At 38.8% G+C, this 18,316-nt stretch overlaps 1 protein-coding gene and 1 long non-coding RNA gene across 3 annotated transcripts in view; one reads left to right on the forward strand and one right to left on the reverse strand.

Annotated features, from left to right (window-relative positions):
- Positions 1 to 346: 346 nt before the first annotated feature.
- The window catches only part of LOC132509037 (uncharacterized), a 41,914-nt gene continuing 23,944 nt past the window's right edge, over positions 347 to 18,316 (forward strand). Inside the window, exon 1 of the long non-coding RNA XR_009536862.1 lies at positions 347 to 512. This is a non-coding gene — a long non-coding RNA (uncharacterized LOC132509037). The remainder of the gene's footprint in view (positions 513 to 18,316) is intronic.
- The window catches only part of CDADC1 (cytidine and dCMP deaminase domain containing 1), a 40,841-nt gene continuing 32,840 nt past the window's right edge, over positions 10,316 to 18,316 (reverse strand). For both annotated transcript variants that reach the window (XM_060129593.1, XM_060129592.1), the window contains 2 exons: positions 18,233 to 18,293; positions 10,316 to 12,141 (listed from right to left, as the gene is read on the reverse strand). In XM_060129593.1, coding sequence (XP_059985576.1) covers positions 12,068 to 12,141; positions 18,233 to 18,293 — 135 coding nt within the window. In that variant the 3' untranslated portion in view covers positions 10,316 to 12,067. The remainder of the gene's footprint in view (positions 12,142 to 18,232; positions 18,294 to 18,316) is intronic.

Raw genomic sequence — 18,316 nt, forward strand, 5'->3', positions numbered from 1 at the left:
CCCTTTCCATCTGAGCCTCCCCCTCCTGTCCCCACACCCCTTCCCTCAGCAGAAGGTTCTCGCTTATCCATCTGTTGTACAATCATTGATCCCAGCCTTTACGTCAAAAGTTATGTTAGGTGCTGGGATCAAGGAGAAGTTTCCGACTTCTGAAGTTTCAGGCTCGAGAGGCAGAGTGAGTGGAGCCGGGTCACATGACTAGAAGCCCGCCACCTGCCCTAAATCCGGGGCACCTGACGTTTAGCGCCCGGGGTGGGGCGAGGAAGGGAACGGATAAAAGGCCCTGCAAGTGACTAAGGGCCCAGTGCCCCGCCGCCCGGAATGGAGCCCGTGTCCCTGCGGAGCCCGAACTCCCTGCACGGCCTCTCTTGCGTCCATCCGCCCTAGCTGAGTTGCCCGGGAGCCGGAGGGGAGGGCGGCGCGACGCGGACCCAGTCCACGGCCGCTCGGCCGCTGCGCTAAGACGGACCGCGCCCGCTGAGGCCCCGGCTGCCCGTGGGGCCTCGGGCCAGGTAAGCTGGCCCGCACCCTGCACCTCCTGCGGGGGCGGGCGGGGGGTCGCGAGGCCAACTTTCGAGCCTCAGGGGTTCGCTCGGAGCTGCGACAGCTCTTTAGGAAGAGCTGCCCCGTAGCACCTTAGTCCAGAGGAATTTGGGTCCCTCATCTCGCCTCAGACCTCCGCCCGGCTTGCTTGGGCCCCGGGGTGGGGGTGGAAACCTGAGCGTCCTAAGGGGAATCGGGGAGGGGGAGGTGCAGAGCCTCTCCTCCTGACGGCGAGGAAGGGGCGGGGGCGTGTCTGTGCGGGGTCCTGGGGCGGGACCCGCTGCGGCGGGACTCCGCCTCCTAACTTCCCCTCCCGGCGCTTACAGTGGGTTCCAATAATGTTTAATTGCCTCTCGCGCTCTCGGGAGTAAAACTCACCCAACAGGCTCGCACGTTTCCTGATTTAGCCACGTGCCTCTGCGCTCCTTCCGCTATTAGATAAAGTACCGGGGGGAGGGGACGGGGGATGGGTGCCTCAGCCGACTAAAGAGGTCTGACCCGTGCTGTCACAGACGCCCGGGGACCCTTAGGGTGGTCGAGGACAACAATTACTTGTAAATGGAATTATTTTATTTCTTTCAAATATTTTGTTACTGTTGTATATAATGCAACTGGCTTTTGTATGTTGGTTCTATGTCCTGCAACTTTATTGAATTTATTTTCACCATATTGGGGGAGAGGAGAGGTCGTACATAAGATCATGTTTTCTGAAAACAGAGGAAGCTTTACTTTTCCCTATCCATTTTGAATGCCTTTTTATTTCTTATTTTTGTATCATATTGCTCTGCTTAGGACTTCAGTACTGTCTTTAATAAGAGTAGTGAGGGTGGATACCCTTTATCTTGTTCCTGATTAAAAAGGAAAAGCTTTGAATTTTTCACCATTCAGGGTTACAAGGTACAGTACAAGGTTAGTTGTGGATGTGTATTATATGGTCTTATTTTGAGGCATGCTTCTTCTGTTCGCAATTTTTTGAGAGCTTTTGTCATAAAAATGTTTTGAATTTTGTCCATTGCTTTTTCTGCATCTATTGAAAGGATCATATATTCATTCTTTTAGCAATGTGTATCACCCTTATTGATTTATTTAGACTTTTGCTGAGAATTTTTGCATTTATGTTCATCAGGAATATCAGCCTATAGATTTATTTATTTATTTTGCGGTACGCGGGCCTCTCACTGTTGTGACCTCTCCCGTTGCGGAGCACAGGCTCCAGACGCGCAGGCTCAGCGGCCATAGCTCACGGGCCTAGCCGCTCCGCGGCATGTGGGATCTTCCCGGACCAGGGCATGAACCCGTGTCCCCTGCATCGGCAGGCGGACTCTCAACCACTGCGCCACCAGGGAAGCCCCTAGATTTATTTTCTTGTAGTGTTCCTTATCTGGCTTTGGTGTCAGAGTAATGCTGAACTCATAAAATGAGCTTGGGAGTCTTCCCTCCTCAATTTTTTTGGAAGAGTTTGAGAATGGTGTTATTTTTTTTATAGATTTAAATTTTTTATTTTATTTTTTTAAATTTATTTTTAGTTGCATTGGGTCTTCGTTGCTGCACGCAGGCTTTCTCCAGTTGCAGCTAACGGGGGCTACTCGTTGTTGTGGTGCGTGGGCTTCTCACTGCGGTGGCTTCTCTTGTTGTGGAGCACAGGCTCTAGGTGCGCGGGCTTCAGTAGTTGTGGCTCTCCGGCTCTAAGAGTTCAGGCTCAGTAGTTGTGGAGCATGGGCTTAGTTGCTCCACGGCATGTGGGATTTTCCCGGACCATGGCTTGAACCCGTGTCCCCTGCATTGGCAGGCGGATTCTTAACCACTACGCCACTGGAGAAGTCCAGTTTTTTAATGTTTGATAGAATTCACCAGTGAAACCATCTGGTCTTGGGCTTTTCTTTGTCGGGAGGTTTATGTTTGTTGTTTCAATGTCCTCATTTATTATTGGTCTGTTCAGACTTTCTCTTCATGATTCAGTCTTGGTAGATTCATGCTTTGGGAATTTATTAATAATAATTTATCTAATTTGTTGGTATGTAATTGTTAATAATATACTCTTATGGTCCTTTGTATTTCTTTGATGTCTCCTCTTCCATTTATCAGATTTTTTGACTTCTCTTTTTTCCTTGGTTAGTCTAGCTAAAAGTTTGTCAGTTTGCTTTATTTTTTAAAACCAACTCGTAGCTTGATTTTTTTTTCTAGTCTCTTTATCCATTGTTTATCCTCTAATCTTTGCTCTTTCCTTTCTTCTAATCTTGTGCTTAATTCTTTATTTTCCTACTTTCTTGATGTGCAAAGTTAGGTTGTTTTTGAAAACTTTCGTTTTTTAAAATGTAGGCACATAAGAACTACTGTTGATGTATTCCCTAAATTGTGATATTTTGTATTTATATTTTTTCAAGATACTGTCTAATTTCTCTTTCGATTTCTACTTTGACCCACTGGTTATTCAGGAATGTGTTGTTTAATTTCCATGTATTTGTAAAATTTCCAGACTTTTCTCCTATTGATTTCTAGCTCCGTATCATTGTGGTTGGAAAGCTTTGAGATAAGATTTTAGTCTTAAATGTGTTAAAGTTGGCTTTTTGGCCCAGGAATGACATATCCTTGGGAATGTTTTATGTGCCCTTGAGAAGACTGTGTTTTCTGGTGCCCTTGGATGGCATGTTCTGTATATATCCGTTAGGTTTACTTTTCTAAAGTGTTGTGCAGGTCAATGTTTTCTCATGAATTTTCTGCCTGGATGATCTATCCACATTTACAAATGGGGTATTGAAGTACCCTGTTACTTTATTGCTTTTTCTGTATGTAGTTTTGTTAATATTTGCTTTAAATGTCTACATGTTCCAGTGTTGGGTGCATATTTATACTTGTAATATTCTCTTGATAATTTGACTCCTTTATCACTGTATAGTAACATTGTCTCGTGACTGGTTTTGATTGAAAATATGTATTATCTAAGTATAGATACTCCTGCTCTCTTTGGGGTTGCCATTTGCATGGAATATATTTTTACATCCTCTCAACTTTAACCTATATACGTCCTTAAAGTTAAATTGAATCTCTTGTAGACAGCATATTGTAGGTTCTTTTTAAAATTATTTTTTATTTTGGCCACGCCATGCTGCCTGCAGGATCCCTGTTCCCCGACCAGGGATTGAACCCAGGTCCCCAGCAGTGAAACCACTAGACCACCAGGGAATTCCCTGTAGGTTCTTTTTTTAAATTAATTCAACCACTTTGTGTCATTTAATTGGAGAATTTCATCTGTTACTGTTTAATTGTTGATAAGGACTTTCATTATTTTCTGTTGTTGTTGTTGTAGTTCCTTTGTATTTTTTTGATGTGATATGAATTAATTCTTTTTAAAGAAAAAGGATTAATCTTTTGTGTAACTACAATAGATTTTTTTCTTTGTAGTTTCCATGAAACATATATAAAGTATCTTGCATGTAAAATATATTTAAGTTAATAACTAATCTTTTATTTCATAAAATAACTATTTTATGTACATTTTATATTTTTTTATGTAAATAAATTATCTATCCCCAGAAAAACACTTGTACGTGTGTGTATATATATGTATACACATATACACACAAATATATACATACACATATGCATATTGGTATATTTTTCTCTATATATGATTTATTATATTTAAGGAAATCGATTTTTCCTTTTCTTCGAATCTGTATTATCTATATAAGGAGTTCATGATAATTTTATTCATGTAGGCTTTTCACGTGTTCTTATTTTTATTTTGTACTTTAAAAATTGCAGCCTCCCTTTTAACATACCTGGTAACTGCTTGCGATGCGTCTATATGAACTGTGTACCACATGCTTATGTTATAGTTTTTAAAATATTTTATTGTCTTATTTTCTGTAACAAATTTCCAGTTGTTCTTTGGGCTTACTAGATATATATCCATATGCTCTGCAAATGGAGATAATTTTAATCCTTCTTTTCCAGTGGTATTTTTTTTTTTTACTAATACCTGAAAGTGTTAAGTAAGTTAGGTGTTCATGTCTCCTAGTGATCTGACAATTAGAGGAAATTAATCTATTATTTCTCTATAGGTGAACTAGTGTTGTGGGTATGTGACATTTCTTTGAGTACATATGCATTAATATCTTCTTTATTTCTATAATTTTTACCTGTAATATTCTACCATGCTACTTTATTTGCATCTATGAAGTTGGTCACATGCCTTTCCTGAATTTGTAAGCTGATTAGTTATATTAATATACTTCCTAACAACCAAAACATTGGAGTCCTGGCATAGGATTCACTTAATCTTGCTATAAAGTTTTTTCCTAAGTTAGGTTTATTAATGTGTTATTCATTTATTTATTTAAGTTTTATTGAGATATAATCGACATACAGCACTGTATCCAAGTTTAAGGTATACAGCATAATGATTTGACATACAGACATCATGAAATGATTATCACAATCAGTTTAGTGAACATTCATCTCATATAGATACAAAATTAAAGAAATAGCAAAACGTTTGTGATAACGCTTAGGATGTACTCTCTTAACAACTTTCATATATAACATACAGCAGTGTTAATTAAATTTATCATGTTGTACATTACATCCCTAGTACTTATTTATCTTGTAACTGGAAGTTTGTAACTTTTGGCTGCCTTCATCCAATTCCTTCTCCACGCACACACTGCCTCTGGTAAGGACAAATCTCTTCCTGTGAGTTTGTTTTTGAACTATAATTGACCTACAACACTGGTAGTTCCAGTTGCCCAACATAGTGATTTGATATTTCTATACATTTCAAAATGATCAACATAGTAAGTCTGTTTATGATATGTCACCATACAAAGACATTACATAGTTACTGACTGTATTTCCCAAATCTCATACCCAAGACTGTTTCTTATTTGCATCTGGAAGTTTGTACCTCTTGAGCTCCTTCACCTATTTCTTTCCTCCTCCCACCCCCCTCTCCTCTGGCAACCACCTGTTTTTTCCTCTGTATTTACAAATCTGTTTCTGTTTTGTTATATGTTCATTTGCTTCGTTTTTCAGATTACACAAATAATTGAAATCATACAGTTATTGTGTGTGTGTGTGTCTGTGTGTGTGTGTGTGTGTGTGTGTAACTTCTTTATCCATTAATTGATGGGCACTTGGGTTGGCTATTATAAATAATGCTGCAGTGAATGTAGTGGTGCATATATATTTTCCAATTAGTGTTTTTGCTTAATACCCAGAATTGGAATTGCTGGAACATATGGTAGATCTATTTTTAATTTTTTTTGAGAAATAGCCATACTTTTTTTCCATAGTGGCTGCACCAATTTACTTCCCACCAACAGTGCACAATGGTTACCTTTTCTATACATCATTGTCAACATTTGTTGCTGTCTTTGTGATAACAGAATACTCTGACAGCTGTGAGATGATATCTCATTGTGGTTCTGATTGGGGTTTCCCTGATGGTTGGTGGTGCTGAGCATCTTTTCATGTACCTGTTGGTCATCTGTATGTTTTCTTTGGAAAATTGTCTATTCAGATGTCTGCCCGTTTTTTTTAACTGGGTGCTTTGTTCTATTAATGTTGATTTTTATTAGTTCTTTGTATACTTTGGGTATTAACTCTTTATCAGATATATGGTTTGCAAATAAACTTGAGCCTGAAGCCACCTAGTGGACCAATTCCAGCAGAGATGAGAGTTAAACAAGAACCCAAATACATGGTTAGCCTGGTAAAGTGTTTCTATTTTCAAGCCTTTTAAAATATACAATCAGAAATAACAAATAGAAAGACACCCAAATGCTATGATGTTGAACAAGATTTAATTCTTTATCCCCAAAGGTTGTGTTTTAGAAAATCCGTAGTTTTCAGGCATTCGTCATCTGCATCAAGTCTTAAAAATAGCCCTAAGCAGAACACATACTCCTCTGACACAATATCTTTGGGGCTTATCCCCAAGGAAAAGATACATAATGATATTAGGGGGTGGCTATTTATACTAAATATATTAATAAAAATGTTTAAAATGACTGTGGGAAAGGAATTTCATGCTTAAAGCCAAAACATTACAGAAAATACAAAAATGGAAGTGAACAAACATTAATTTACCTCTTTTTTCTCCCCCAAAATCATAAAATGAAAGTAAAGGAGTTGTGTTTTAAACATAAACTTATAGGACAAAGAGAAAAGAGGACTCAATGGTGACATTTTGGAAGCCGTGCCTGTGAATGTGAGGTCTCGGGAGGCTGCTGTGGTGCGTGAGGCTGTGCTGTGTTCTACATTGTTCTAAGCATCTGCTGCCAAGTAACCCTTGTTGATTCTTTTTTTATAAATTTATTTATTTTTATTTTTGGCTGCATTGGGTCTTTGTTGCTGCACGCAGGGTTTTCTCTAGTTGCAGCGAGTGGGGGCTACTCTCTGTTGCGGTGCGCAGGCTTCTCATTGCGGTGGCTTCTCTTATTGTGGAGCACGGGCTCTAGGCGCACGGGCTTCAGTAGTTGTGGCTCGCGGGCTCTAGAGCGCAGGCTCAGTAGTTGTGGCGTGGGCTTAGTTGCTCCGCAGAATGTGGGATCTTCCCGGACCAGGGCTCGAACTGTCCCCTGCATTGGCAGGCAGATTCTTAACCACTGCGCCACGAGGGAAGTCCCCCTTCATTGATTCCTGTGATTCTGATTGACAACCCAAACCTTGAAACTTATTCTAGTAGTGTAACTAGGATCATGAAACAATGCCTTCAAAATTCTGAGGGGAAGTTATTCCCAATCTAGAATTCTACACCCAACAAACTATCAATTAAATTGAGGGTAGAATAAAGACATCTGCAGATACTCATAGCATCGAAAATGTTCCCCAACAGTAGTCTTGTCTGACAGTCATCCCACCACCATGTACCCTTTTCTCAGAGCCCTTCTGAAAGATATGCCCACCAAACTGAGAAAAAGACTGGATCCCAGGAAACAGGTGTTCCAATTCAAGGAGAGGGTGAAGAATGCCCCCCAACTCCCTCCAGCAGACCTGTGGAGGAAGACCCCGGGAAGCCAGCAGTGCAGAAGGTCTAGTGACCAATTAGCCCAGGCTAGAGGTGGTCAGAGGCTCTAGGAGGGATTTCTTCAATAAGAAGAGCTTTTTAGGACACTCAATGTGCTTCAACATACTGAGAGAAGGTCACACAACTGGGAGAAGAGTTGGTCACACAACTGGGAGAAGAGTTTGGCTACAGGTTAGCAATAAAATACAGAAAACCAAGCTCCCCCCCTTCAAAAAAAGTCAAATTTTAAATTCAGAAAAATAAATTTTATAAGGAAAGGGAAAGTAATCACAGTACACAACATGACAAACCTGTGAGTAGCATTTACATAGTCATAATACCAGACAATGAATATTGATGCCACCAAAATAAAAGAATGTGGGGAGGATGGAAAGATGGAAGTGGGTGGAGAGAGTGAGGTGAAAGAAAGCTCTTTCATAATGGTAATTCAAAAGAAAATACCTAAAACTGAAACACTAGTGAGGAACATGTGATTTGGAGATTTGGAAATAAATACAAAATAATTCAGCTAAAATAATTGAGCCTGGTAGCCTCTGGGGTGGGGTGATACAGAGGACAGCGTGAGACTTACTGTTTCAAAATAAGGTTTATAGGACTATTTGCTCATTTAAAATGTGTAGATGTAATTTTACTAAAAAATAATTTATAGTAATGGAAGTCTTTTATTACTGTCATATACATGTTAAAATCAGCCAACATGTCAACATGTACAGGACAAATGTGCACTTACATTAAAAGCAAAACTGAAAATGGACAAAAAAAACCCTGATACTGATTTAAGCCCTTGTGACATTCTGAACTAGACTTGAAGAAATCATTCACCTTCTGGATGCTTCTGTTTCCAGAACTATAAAGGAGTATTCTAAACAGATGAGATCTGAGTTCCTTTGAAATCTGACTCTATTTGAATGCAATTCATTGAATAGAGTAAATACATTTTTATGGACAAGGTTCTAAAGGGTATTCCATTTTAAATGGGTCTCATTTTCAACTGATACTGATTAATGGGGCTCTTAACTTTTCTTGTATATCAGAAATGTTATAATTTTAAATGATAGCAAAAAAAAAAACCCTGAAGAATATTACACATGAAATGAAGGTTCTAAACTGTTGCTTAATCCTAAAAAGCAACAGTAATAGCCTCAGCTAAATGCCAAGTGGCCACTATTGGCAATACCAGAACTTCAAAAAACTGCTCTAAAGTGGGTCAAAAGCAGATTGTTGTGGCAGATCTTAAAGCTGAACTGTTCACGCATAAAACGAGGAAGATTTATGAGAGAAGGTATATTCTCAAACTCAATAAGTAACTGAGGAAGAGAAACCCATAGAAAAGCTGAATAAAAGAAAAAGCTTTGGCAGTGATGCAATGAAACAGTACGTGTAAACCTGCATGCACTCTACCTGACAGCTGGGTGGCGAGCCAGGCCCACACTCACCCCGCCTCCAGGTGGCAATATTATATTGTCACTTGGCAGTAAACAAATGCAGAGCTCTTTTTTTCAAATTATGAATTCACTATTATCCTCCCCATCTTTGAAATTAAGGATGATGTATTTTTAAGTGTAAATTTTGATTTCTCACACTAAGGGATGAACCCTCTTGACTGTGAATTCCTAGATTTTAGGCAGGGGGCTACCCCAGGGCGCTCTTGGTACAGCTCAGCAATCTTTGTGCGAGTCCCTGACACTTCCCTTTCCTGCTTCCCAGTGTGACCATCTGTCTCCATTACTTTCTCCCAGAAGTTCATCTCACCCCCACTGTTTGCCTGGCAACACCCTGTAGCCCCTTCAGGACCTCCACTTCTACAAGACCCTTTCTCCATGACTCACCAGAGTGTATGCTTGTCCTCTTTTGTGCCACCACTGTTCCTACAGTTACATCCACAGGGCGGTTCTCAACCTTGAGGGTCATCAGAATCACCTGGAGGGAATGCTGGGCCCCGCCCCCAGAGTTTCTGACTCAGTAGATTTGGGTGGGCCTGAGAACTTGCACTTCTAACGAGTCCCCAGGCGAGGCTAATGCTGCTGGTCCAGGGACCCCCTTCTGAGAATCACTCTATTGCTTGATTTCATGCCTGCAACTTCCGCTAGACTGTGAGCTTCCTGAGGTCAGGACGCATTTCTTACACATCTCATCTACAGGGTCTAGCCAGAGTCTAGCAGTCATTCAGTCAATCAACAAATATTTATTGAATGCCTGTTATGTGCCAGACACTGTTGTAGGTACTGGATTCAGCAGTTTAAATACACACGTGCGTGTGCGTACACACACACACACACACACACACACACACACACACACATACATACACACATACACACATCCCTACACTCAAAGAGCTTTCCTTCTGGTACTACATGGTAAACTCTCAATAAATGTTGAAATCCGGCCAGTTGTACAGAAGAAAATATGGTATTATCATGACCATTTTAATAGTGCTACAGAAATAACCAGTTTTCCATTTCCTAATCATAGCTCTTCCCATTGGTATGTTTCTCCCTTCTGATATTCCCCAGTATGTCCAACACATAAATCCACAAAACTGGCAAAACATTTGCTCATTGATTTACAAAATAGTTGATGTAGCTGACATCAGTTGAAAACAATACATCATATAAGATGAACTTAAGCATAATGTAAGCAAATCTCAATATTTAATATCGATAAATGTTAAAGCTGAAGCTGACATACCATTGTAAAGCAATTATACTCCAATAAAGATGTTAAAAAAAAAAAAAAGAATAGCTTAACCACTGGTTTTCAAATTAGCCTTAGTTACCTCTAAAGGCATCTTTCCTCCCATCCCTCTCTATTCCATGTCCTACATCTGTGGTGAAATGTTTACAGCAGTTCTCAACTGCCAGGTATGATGACTAAACACCCGGAGGACCTAAGCACACTGCTGTCCAAGCAGGGACATCGGTCAACATGTGGACTGTCCTGTGTAAAATTCTGAGAAACTGATAGGAGGCCTTGTGATGATATGTGATGCCCTGGAAAGGGGGCCACAGCAGAAGCGAACCTGATTCTCCACATATAACCAGGGCAGTCATTCCTCAGCATGTCACACCCCAGGCCTGCAGGCCACAGGCCATGCAAATCCCTCTGACTCGGGCTAATTTTCTGAAAGTTTCTCAGCAAATAAAAATGAGAGGACTCACGAAGAGCAATTTGGAAAATAACTGAACTGACCATAACGTTTACTTTCAAGACTTTCAGTATTCTTAAGGTTTGCAAGTGTTTTTATAAGGCTTTCCATTCAAAGCCATGAGACATTCTGTGCTAATTATATGGAGGGAATAATGGGCAGCATTTATGAATGGAACTTGAAAAAGGCTAGTTTCAGTATTCCAGACTAAAATATTTCTTCTCTGTTAACATCATAACCAAATTTGAAGTTTGTTGTTAGTGGTTTAAAGAGTCAGTGATATCAAATAGTAATACTGTCTCAGAATTATATTCTCTTCCTTTTGGTACCCAAAATCAGTGATATAAAAACACCCTAGTCCAACAAATGATCGTGATTTCTACATATCGAAAGACTGAAGAAAAATTAATAACCTTGTTAGGAATGTACTTTTATAATGGAGACCAGGTCCACCAACTTCATTTTTATGACTCAATCCTAATTAAGTAAATTCTGATTATTAGAAAGCTTTGAGTATAAATGGGAACTTTTTGTGAGCCACACACTGACTTAAAAATGGCCAGGTTGCCGTTTATTTTCCTGGAGTAGTTTACTAATTAACACCTTCATAATCCAAAAGAATTAATATTTCTGGGCTTCCCTAGTAGTGCAGTGGTTAAGAATCTGCCTGCCAATGCAGGGGACATGGGTTCAAGCCCTGGTTGGGGAAGATCCCACATGCCGCGGAGCAACTAAGCCCGTGTGCCACAACTACTGAGCCTTCGCTCTAAAGCCTGCGAGCCACAAGTACCGAAGCCCGCGTGCCTAGAGCCCCTGCTCCACAACAAGAGAAGCCACCGCAATGAGAAGCCCGCGCACCGCAACGAAAAGTAGCCCCCGCTCGCCACAACTAGAGAGATCCCGCGTGCAGCAACGAAGACCGAATGCAGCCAAAAATAATAAATAAATTAAATAAATTTATTTTTAAAAATTAATATTTCTGAAAAGGTATGTAATTCTTTGCTGAGATGTGTGATCCAATAAACCAGCCCCTTTCAAATTGGTTAATGTAAAGCTAAGACAAGGAGAAATCAATCTGTATGGCCGATTGAACTGGGTCTCATTAAATTATTGATACCTCATTCAGTGTAATAAAAAAACACACCACTATACTCTGGAAAACACACAAATCTAAAATAAAAATATTCTCATTAATATCATTCATATGCTAGTAATAAATTAGCTTTCTTTAAAAATTTTTTTCAATTATATCCAAAATCCATTCTTATTTTCTGAGTTAAGAAGGCTGGATTTTAAAAGTGCAATAAAAATTCTTGAGGCCTTCACCCTAGTTTACACAAGACTTCTTAGTGGTTTGCAAGACGCAGCTTCTTGTTTTGGTGCTGTTCTTCATCCCGGGGTATGGGTCCCAACACACCATCTAGCGTTCAAGAATAACGTAACGTCAGAAAAATGTCACTTCAAATAAATGACTATTTGTTAAAGTCACAGAGGTTATAAGATCAAAATAATGCTTAAGTTAAAAAGGAATACTGATCTTATCTTAAAATAATTCTCAACTGTTGAAGAACAGATTCTAGATAACTCACTCAGGTAACACAATATCTGAGCTTTTAAAAACTGGATTCATTCAACAGTGTATAGCCAACAATTCATAAAACTGTTCTGGGGGGACAGTTATTCTTATTAGGCTGGAGGAAACAAAATGCACCTACTTGTTTCTCTCTTTCTGACATACTTCACTCTGGATGACAGTCTCTAGATGCATCCACGTCTCTACAAATGACCCAATTTCATTCCTTTTTATGGCTGAGTAATATTCCATTGTACATATGTACCACATCTTCTTTATCCATTCATCTGTCAATGGGCATTTAGTTGCTTCTATGACCTGGCTATTGTAAATAGTGCTGCAATGAACATTGGGGTGCATGTGTCTTTTTGAATTATGGTTTTCTCTGGGTATATGCCCAGTAGTGGGATTGCTGGGTCATATGGTAATTCTATTTTTAGTTTTTTAAGGAACCTCCATACTGTTCTCCATAGTGGCTGTATCAGTTTACATTCCCACCAACAGTGCAAGAGGGTTCCCTTTTCTCCACACCCTCTCCAGCATTTCTTGGTTTGTAGGTTTTCTGATGATGCCCATTCTAACCAGTGTGAGGTGATACCTCATTGTAGTTTTGATTTGCATTTCTCTAATAATTAGTGATGTTGAGCATCTTTTCATGTGCTTCTTGGCCATCTGTATGCCTTCTTTGGAGAGATGTCCATTTAGGTCTTCTGCCCATATTAGGATTGGGTTGTTTGTTTTTTTAATATTGAGCTGCATGAGCTGTTTATATATTTTGGAGATTAATCCTTGGTCCTAAGATTCGTTTGCAAACATTTTCTCCCATTCTGAGGGTTGTCTTTTCGTCTTGTTTATGGTTTCCTTTGCTGTGCAAAAGCTTTGAAATTTCATTAGGTCCCATTTGTTTATTTTTGTTTTTATTTCCATTACCCTAGGAGGTGTATCAAAAAATACCTTGCTATGATTTATGTCAAAGATTGTTCTTCCTGTTTTCCTCTAAGGGTTTTAGAGTGTCCATTCTTACATTTAGGTCTCGAATCCATTTTGAGTTTATTTTTGTGTATGGTGTTAGGGAGTGTTCTAATTTCATTCTTTTACAGGTAGCTGTCCAGTTTTCCCAGCACCACTTATTGAAGAGACTGTCTTTTCTCCATTGTATCTCCTTGCCTCCTTAGTCATAGATTAGTTGACCATAGGTGTGTGGGTTTCTCTCTGGGCTTTCTATCCTGTCCCATTGATCTATATTTCTGTTTTTGTGCCAGTACCAATATTGTCTTGATTACTGTAGCTTTGTAGTATAGTCTGAAGTCAGGGAGTCTGATTCCTCCAGCTCCGTTTTTTTCCCTCAAGACTGCTTTGGCGATTCGGGGTCTTTTGTGTCTCCATACAAATTTTAAGATTTTTTTTTTCTAGTTCTGTACAAAGTGACATTGGTAATTTGATAGGGATTGCAATGAATCTGTAGATTGCTTTGGGCAGTATAGTCATTTTCACAATATTGATTCTTCCAATCCAAGAACATGGTATATCTCTCCATCTGTTGGTATCATCTTTAATTTCTTTCAACAGTGTCTTATAGTTTTCTGCATACAGGTCTTTTGCCTCCCTAGGTAGGTTTATTCCTAGGTATTTTATTCTTTTTGTTGCAGTGGTAAATGGGAGTGTTTCCTTAATTTCTCTTTCAGATTTTTCATCATTAGTGTATAGGAATGCAAGAGATTTCTTTGCATTAATTTTGTATCCTGCAACTTTACCAAATTCATTGATTAGCTCTAGTAGTTTTCTGGTGGCATCTTTAGGATTCTCTATGTATAGTATCATGTCATCTGCAAACAGTGACAGTTTTACTTCTTCTTTTCCAATTTGTATTTCTTTTCTTTTTCTTCTCTGATTGCCGTGGCTAGGACTTCCAAAACTATGTTGAATAACAGTGGTGAGAGTGGACATCCTGTCTTGTTCCTGATCTTAGAGGAAATGCTTTCAGTTTTTCATCATTGAGAATAATGTTTGCTGTGGGTTTGTAGTATATGGCCTTTATTATGTTGAGGTAGGTTCCCTCTATGCCCACTTTCTGGAGAGTTTTTATCATAAACAGCTGTTGAATTCTGTCAAAAGCTTTTTCTGCATCTATTGAGATGATTATATAGTTTTTATTCTACAATTTATTAATATGGTGTAGCACACTGATTGATTTGTGTATATTGAAGAATCCTTGCACCCCTGGGATAAATCCCACTTGATCATGGTGTATGATCCTTTTTTTTTTTTTTTTTTTTTTTTGCGGTACACGGGCCTCTCACTGTTGTGGCTTTCCCATTGCGGAGCACAGGCTCCGGACGCACAGGCTCAGCAGCCATGGCTCATGGGCCCAGCCACTCCGCAGCATGTGGGATCTTCCCGGACCGGGGCACAAACCCGTGTCCCCTGTATCGGCAGGTGGACTCTCAACCACTGCACCACCAGGGAAGCCCGGTGTATGATCCTTTTAATGTGTTGTTGGATTCTGTTTGCTAGTAGTTTTTTGAGGATTTTTGCATCTATATTCATCAGTGATATTGGTCTGTAATTTTCTTTTTTTGTAGTATCTTTGGCTGGTTTTGGTATCAGGGTGATGGTGGCCTCATAGAATGAGTTTGGGAGTGTTCCATCCTCTGCAATTTTTTTGGAAGAGTTTGAGAAGGATGGGTGTTAGCTCTTCTCTAAATGTTTGATAGAATTCACTTGTAAAGCCATCTGGTCCTGAACTTTCGTTTGTTGGAAGATTTTTAATCACAGTTTCAATTTCATTACTTGTGATTGGTCTGTTCATATTTTCTACTTCTTCCTGGTTCAGTCTTGGAAGGTTATACTTTTCTAAGAATTTGTCCATTTCTTTCAGGTTGTCCATTTTATTGGCATAGAGTTGCTTCTAGTAGTCTCTTAGGATGCTTTGTATTTCTGCAGTGTCTGTTGTAACTTCTTTTTCATTTCTAATTTTATTGATTTGAGTCCTCTCCCTCTTTTTCTTGATGAGTCTGGCTAATGGTTTATCAATTTTGTTTATCTTCTCAAAGAACCAGCTTTTAGTTTTATTGATCTTTGTTATTGCTTTCTTTGTTTCTATTTCATTTATTTCTGCTCTGATTTTTATGATTTCTTTCCTTTTGCTAACTTTGGTTTTGTTTGTTCTTCTTTCTCTAGTTCCCTTAGGTGTAAGGTTAGGTTGTTTCTTTGAGATTTTTCTTGTTTCTTGAGGTAGGCTTGTATAGCTATAAACTTCCCTCTTAGAACGGCTTTTGCTGCATCCCATAGGTTTTGAATCGTCGTGTTTTCATTATCATTTTTCTCTAGGTATTTTTTGATTTCCTCTTTGATTTCGTCAGTGATCTCTTGGTTATTTAGTAATGTACTGTTTAGCCTCCATGTGTTTGTTTTTTACATTTTTTTCCCTGTAATTGATTTCTAATCTCATAGCCTTGTGGTCAGAAAAGATGCTTGATATGATTTCAATTTTCTTAAATTTACTGAGGCTTAATTTGTGACCCAAGGTGTGATCTATCCTGGAGAATGTTCCGTGCGCACTTGAGAAGAAAGTGTAATCTGCTGTTTTTGGATGGAATGTCCTATAAATATCAATTAAATCTATCTGGTCTATTGTGTCATTTACAGCCTGTGTTTCCTTATTAATTTTCTGTTTGGATGATCTGTCGATTGGTGTTAAGTGAGGTGTTAAAAGTCCCCCACTATTGTTGTGTTACTGTTGATTTCCTCTTTCATAGCTGTTAGCAGTTGCCTTATGTATTGAGGTGCTCCTATGTTGGGTGCATATATATTTTTAATTGTTATATCTTCTTCTTGGATTGATCCCTTGATCATTATGTAGTGTCCTTCCTTGTCTCTTGTAACATTCTTTATTTTAAAGTCTATTTTATCTGATATGAGTATTGCTACTCCAGCTTTCTTTTGATTTCCATTTGCATGGAATATCTTTTTCCATCCCCTCACTTTCGGTCTGTATGTGTCCCTAGGTCTGAAGTGGGTCTCTTGTAGACAACATATATATGGGTCTTGTTTTTGCATCCATTCAGCAAGCCTGTGTCTTTTAGTTAGAGCATTTAATCCATTCACATTTAAGGTAATTATCGATATGTATGTTCCTATTACCATTTTCTTAATTGTTTTGGGTTTGTTTTTGTAGGTCCTTTTCTTCTCTTGTTTTTCCCACTTAGAGAAGTTCCTTTAGCATTTGCTGTAGAGTTGGTTTGGTGGTGCTGAATTCTCTTAGCTTTTGCTTGTCTGTAAAGCTTTTGATTTCTCCATCAAATCTGAATGAGATCCTTGCTGGGTAGAGTAATCTTGGTTGTAGGTTCTTCCCTTTCATCACTTTAAGTATATCATGCCACCCCCTTCTGGCTTGTAGAGTTTCTGCTGAGAAATCAGCTGTTGACCTTATGGGAGTTCCCTTGTATGTTATTTGTCGTTTTTCCCTTGCTGCTTTCAGTAATTTTTCTTTGTGTTTAATTTTTGCCAGTTTGATTACTATGTGTCTCGGCGTGTTTCTCCTTGGGTTTATCCTGTATGGGACTCTCTGTGCTTCCTGGACTTGGGTGGCTATTTCCTTTCCCACGTTAGAGAAGTTTTCGACTATAATCTCTTCAAATATTTTCTCGGGTCCTTTGTCTCTCTCTTCTCCTTCTGGGACCCTTATAATGCGAATGTTGCTGCATTTAATGTTGTCCCAGAGGTCTCTTCGGCTGTCTTCATTTCTTTTCATTCTTTTTTCTTTGTTCTGTTCCGCGGCAGTGAATTCCAGCACTCTGTCTTCCAGTTCACTTATCTGTTCTTCTGCCTCAGTTATTCTGCTATTGATTCCTTCCAGTGTATTTTTCATTTTAGTTATTGTATTGTTCATCTCTGTTTTTTGTTAATTCTTCTAGATCTTTGTTAAACATTTCTTGCATCTTCTCGATCTTTGCCTCCATTCTTTTTCCCAGGTCCTGGATCATTTTCACTGTCATTATTCTGAATTCTTTTTCTGGGAGATTGCCTATCTCCACTTCATTTAGTTGTTTTTCTCAGGTTGTATCTTGTTCCTTCATCTGGTACATAGCCCTCTGCCTTTTCATCTTGTCTGTCTTTCTGTGAATGTGGTTTTTGTTCCACAGGATTGTTCTTCTTGCTTCTGCCCATAAAGGCTTATATTTCCTGATTTTTCAGAGTAGTCAAATCATTGTTATTATCAAGAAAATTTTACTTATTATACTAAACTTCTACTTACCTTGAATTGAATTCAAACAGAAAGATAACATGGCTCATATTTTAACATAATATTGTACAGTTAATAATAATTAATGTTCCAAATTATGTGCCTGAGGAATTGCAAGATATCCCAAAGATTATATTACATTAAAAATATCTGGTTAATATGCAAATAATAAAGCTCTGAGGATTACTAATTCATTTATGGTAACTGTGATGACTCTTAATTAGGTTATTCAAATAACCAGAATATTTCCACTCTCTGACCAATCTGAGCTAATGTGGCTTTACTCTAATAACAATGTACATATCCTCATAATTTGGCCCTAGATCCATCTGTATTAATTATATGTATTTTTCCTTTCTAACTGCCCAAGAGGCTTTTGTTTTGGTATAGAAGAGCACTGTCGTCTACTTTCTCATGTAAATTTAATTTATAAATTCAATTTGTTCATGATTATTTGTATTAAACTGCAGAGCCCATAGGACTAGTCATTAATCAGCAGTTTCCATGACACCTAGCAAATAGTAGATACACAAACGTCTGTGAACAAATTGAATGGCAAAAATGTAACCTGCAAAAAGAATATACTCCATCTCCAACCACATCAATTTCCAACACCTGATCATTATAATTCACTATGTTTCTTTTCTTCTTAGCAGCAAAGTTAACCTCAGTAAAGGACTTGTAAATACTTACTTTCTCTGCTTTCAGGCTCATTTTGCTCAAGAACACAAGTTCTTGATGGATTCATTTGCCACTGTAAAAGGACACAAACATTTT

Source organism: Lagenorhynchus albirostris, chromosome 18 (genome assembly GCF_949774975.1).
Source record: "Lagenorhynchus albirostris chromosome 18, mLagAlb1.1, whole genome shotgun sequence".
In the NCBI taxonomy this organism is placed as follows: Eukaryota; Metazoa; Chordata; class Mammalia; order Artiodactyla; family Delphinidae; genus Lagenorhynchus; species Lagenorhynchus albirostris.